The sequence below is a fragment of the Panicum hallii genome, chromosome 7 (assembly GCF_002211085.1).
Source record: "Panicum hallii strain FIL2 chromosome 7, PHallii_v3.1, whole genome shotgun sequence".
Lineage (NCBI taxonomy): Eukaryota > Viridiplantae > Streptophyta > Magnoliopsida > Poales > Poaceae > Panicum > Panicum hallii.
The window spans coordinates 33,746,394-33,750,844 of NC_038048.1; the positions used below are offsets into that span (position 1 = coordinate 33,746,394).

Here is a 4,451-nt window from a genome sequence, read left to right on the forward strand (position 1 = left end):
CCCATCTTCGTCTCAACAAAGGAACCACTCACATGTGACAGAGCGAGACACACAGTGTTGTGATCATCGAGATCGCGCTGCGCACCGCACGCACGGATTCGGGGGCCACAGCAACAGGCCGCACGTATGATAGGGTCAGTGCTGGCACGGTGCCGATCTAGTCATCTACACACTTCTGGCCGGGTGGCATCATCGTCACCGACAGGAGCCCGTCGATGCCGCCGGCGTGGTTAGCCGATCGAGCCACGAACGCAGCGGGTAGCATGCCAGTGCGGTCAGCCGATGATGCGGGGCTCCTGCACGCAGGTGCATGCTCCCGGCCGGAAGCCTGACTCTCTAACTGGGCTCATCACGAGAAGTTGTTAATCTTGGACGCCTGATTCCGATCCCCGCACCCGGCAATGACGACCAGTTTATCAAACTGGCCTGCTGCAGGCTGCAGGTGAATAGTGCTTACCATTTACCAATGCGTTTTTTTTAATTTTTTTCTCGAGAGGACCAGGCACGTGCAGAGCGGTTAGACAGGGTTGCATGCATGCTTCGCTGGTCGCATCATCCTGTCAAAGTGCCAAAGAAAATACTCGTCTTATTAGACGGCTCTTCACGGTACTGCGCCGGTGTCGTCACTGATCACGAACTCGTCTCTCTGACTCTCTCTCTCTCTCTCGCCGCAGAAACCACAGCAACACGATGTAGCCGGCCGGCACCGGACACGTCCACTAGAGCACAAGCATACGCATACGCCTGGTCAGAAGAGATTTGTGAGGGAGGATGCATGGGCGGACGATGACGAGGCGCATGCGTCGATCACTGCCTCCCTGGGACTAAGGCGCGGTTTGGGATCCCGTAGAGCTAATTATTAGCTAATAAAAAATAAAAAAGAATACTCTAGTGCAATCCCGGCTAATACATCCGCTACAAACATCCAGCTAATAATTAGTTCTTAGCTGACATAACTAATAATTAGCTCGTGATCGAATGAGGCCTAATAATATCATGTACATTGGTTTTTTGTGTGCCCCATCTCTCCATTAGTTCGTCTTATTTTATAAGGTTTCAATCCCTAAAACAGAGCAAGGCTCGTAGGTGGAACAAAAGCTTTTATAGGAATGGCAAAAATATATGCCTAAAACAAATCAAATAAACCTATGGAATGAACATTTTGGACTTCTAACATGCTTATAATAATCGTTGTACCGGAACAAATGCTTATTAAGGTGAAACAAAAATATTACATACCTAGAACAAATCATGCAAACATGTGGGAGAAAATATTATATACAAACAAAAATATTATAAGTGTAATAGAATGTTATGTATATTTCTATAAAACATAAATTTATACACATGGTATAATTGTTCGTACATAAAAAATATAAAACTATACGGTTCCACCAAACAAAATCATATTCGTGTGGAACAAAACATTATAAACATTGGCTTACACTGGTTGTTTAGTTTAATGAGTTGCCTTTTGTGAGCTGCATAATGTTTGGCTAATTGGTTCTCCGAGGGGCCACTTTCAAGTTTCAACCAGTAAGGAGTGGGGGGGGGGGGGGGGGGGGGATGCCATCCCTCCAACTAGGAGGAGCATAATTCCTTATCAAATGGAGGCCAACCGATATTATTTCAGGGTAACACAAAGAAAATTGTGACCTTGTTTCGAATTCTAAAGTAGGCCATTAGGGTAATTAGTTTCATATAGCAAAGCACTAAGGTATACTAGACTTGAGCGATCATCAGCCCAACTGATCAATGCTGGATGCATAATGTTTACTACCCCGATTTCCCTTTCAGTACGCATTTCTCTGTCCCAGTTGTGAACGGGAAGATTCCAGCAACTAGCTAGATACAAACTATAGAAAAGGAAGGACTCTTGACGGGTGATAAACATTGATCCACGCTTGTCACGTTGAGGGGGACCTCCTCCATGCATTCTGCTATCTGATAGACATGCAGGACACGGACAACGGAAAAATGGAGGATACAACGACCGGCGGCGGTGGCGGCAGCAGCAGCAGCAGGTGGTGGCGACCGACGGCGACACGATGCGTTTTCCCGGTCGTGCCCATCACCCTAAGATCCCTTTCTGAGCAGAAGCCCGCGTCACCAATCATCGCGTCGATCCAGATACGTGCCCATCCATCCAAGTATACTGCTACGGTAGGTCGCTGATTCACTGCACGGCGTTGGCCGGCGGGAGGAGACACGGCGGACGTGCCGGATCCGTCGCCGCACATGGAACGCAAGGCGCCGGCCGCGCCGGAGGAACGGGGGAGGCAGGCACCATCGGCATCCGATTCCCATCAGACGTCGAGGCGTGATGTGGGCTGTGCAGCGTGCAGCGTGCTGCGGCGGCTGCTCCATCCCGGCGTCGGATGCGTTCGTTGCATCCGATCTCGTCTGGTATCATCCGTCACGCTACTGTGGCAGCTCGATTTGCAGCGACCTGGTGCCTGCCGCTCGAACTGACTGATGGTGCCGGCCTCTCACGAGATCGCTTGTCCAAACTCTCCGTTTCTGCCGTTCCGGTGGTGCCTCCGATCCATGCAACTGAGCATACACGATTGGTGACCCTTTCGCTCTTAGCAATCTCTCTTTCCAGCGTGAAACAATTGCAGCCTTTGCCAAGTCAAGGAAACCCGACGGCATGTACTCAAGCGGCGCATGTACAGGATGTACCAGTACGGCAGTACCATGCTCTGGTACACTGTACACAAACCCCTTGCTTCTTCGGTCCTGGCATGTGCCCGGACGGACGCTGTAGGCTTCAGGAGACGAGGACGAGGAGCGAGGCGTTCTTGGCGGCCGCGCAGACGGGGCACGCGTCCGCGCCGGCCTCGCACGCGCGGCACAGGCACAGGTGCCTGCACGGGAGCAGCAGCACGCACGCCTCGCCGCCGCCGCACGACCTGCACGACAGCGGCGCCGCGGCCCAGTCGCCCGCGGCCGGCGGCGCCTCGAAGCAGCACGACCGCGCGTCCTCGGCCTCGCCGCCGTCGCCCACCGCCGCGGCGGCGGCGCAGCTGGGCGGCCGGAGGAGGAGCTGGTCGAGGGTGGCTCGGAGGCCCGCGGCGACGGCCTCGTGGCTCCTGGCGACGCCCATCCACGCCTGGCACTCGGCGCCCATCTGCCGCGCCTTCTCCTCGAGCTCCGCGTTGCGCCGGAGCGCGCGCTCCAGCTCGGCCTCCGCCGCGCGCGCGCGCCCCGCCGCCGCCCGCCCCGCGGCGGCCAGCAGCGCCCGGGCGTGTCTCCGCCGCGCCTCCTCCAGCCCCGCGCGCATCCTCTCGCTCTGCGCAACACCGATCACGACCATTCCAAATCAGATGCCGTTCCACAGTCCCACAGATCGAATCAACAAGGCGCCCCGATCAAACACAAGCACGTACCTCGAGTCGTATGAGCGCGTCGATCTCGCCGCCGTGGTGGCAGAGCGAGAGGGTTGCGCCGGCGCCATTGCCCACCGCCCTCCCGCTGGTGGACGCCGCGCCGGAGCCCACCGCCCTGCTCCGCTCGTCGTCCCCGGCCGTCTCTGGCAGCGGCGCCAGACCCTGCATCGCGGCCGGGGCCAGAACCACGCGCTGATCCTCCAAGAAGAAACCCCCCGCGTCCGCCACGCGCGCCCGCTTCCTCGGCGCGAAGCCGCAGTTGCTGGTGAGCTCGCCGCCGGGGAAGTCGCCGAGCACCGTCGTGTCCGCGATCCCCGCCGGCGCCGTTGGTGGCACGCGCCCGGCGGCGTACTCGTCCAGGAACAGGGAGCCACCCACCGGTGTGAAGTCGTGGGGGTGGTGCCGCGCCTGCACGGCCATGGCAAACGCAACGGGGAAGGCGAGGAAGGGGTTAAAGTGGAAGTGCGGGCGTGGACGCGTGGTTTATATACAGGCACCGAGACACGGTTAGGAAAGCCATGACCATGGCTTGGGCGTGGGTGGGGGATTCGGGAAGACACGGCAGAGGCGTTGGGAGCGCGGCAAAAGCGGGCTCGTCTTCGACACTGGAGGCGTGGGACGAAAGGCAACGGGACACCGTTCCGTTCTGTGGGCGCCGGTGGGGTTAAAGATGTAAATACCTTTTTTTATACTTTTTTTCCCGCAGCACACAACACAGATGCCATATCAATATGGATACATTGCCTGCGCTGAATGAATAGGGTAGTTAATTTCTGGATTGAATTTAGAAAAATACTAGAACCCGCAGCTCAGCTTGCAATCAGCTATAGCTTGCAGCTTTAATATTTTTAATGTTTTTTATTAACTAGCATCTCGAATGGTAACCTTATTCACGCTCTCGATCTGTTTATGAAAATATTTTAACTCCACGGTCATTTGGTAGCTTCTCATTCCGGAGACATCCCTCCATTTCCCTTGGGAATTTTGTAAACTCATATTTTAGATCAAAGAGTTTCCTATAAAAATAATTTAGACCAAAGGGGCCTTTTTTAAAGAGGCTTG

At 55.3% G+C, this 4,451-nt stretch overlaps 1 protein-coding gene across 1 annotated transcript; it reads right to left on the minus strand.

Annotated features, from left to right (window-relative positions):
- Positions 1–1,635: 1,635 nt before the first annotated feature.
- LOC112898715 (probable BOI-related E3 ubiquitin-protein ligase 2) lies at positions 1,636–4,097 on the minus strand. Its single transcript, XM_025966989.1, has 2 exons — positions 3,390–4,097; positions 1,636–3,292 (listed from the first exon to the last, which is right to left on the minus strand). Exons 1-2 carry the CDS (start codon positions 3,807–3,809, stop codon positions 2,771–2,773), a joined length of 942 nt encoding a protein of 313 aa, XP_025822774.1. The 5' UTR covers positions 3,810–4,097; the 3' UTR covers positions 1,636–2,770.
- Positions 4,098–4,451: the final 354 nt, after the last annotated feature.

Bases quoted from the DNA above. Each gene is read 5' to 3' on its own strand.
- LOC112898715 (XM_025966989.1), bottom strand. From the start codon at position 3,809: ATGGCCGTGCAGGCGCGGCACCACCCCCACGACTTCACACCGGTGGGT. The intron at 3,293-3,389 runs GTACGTGCTTGT...GGTGTTGCGCAG, and splicing joins ACGCGCTCATACGACTCGAG to AGCGAGAGGATGCGCGCGGG.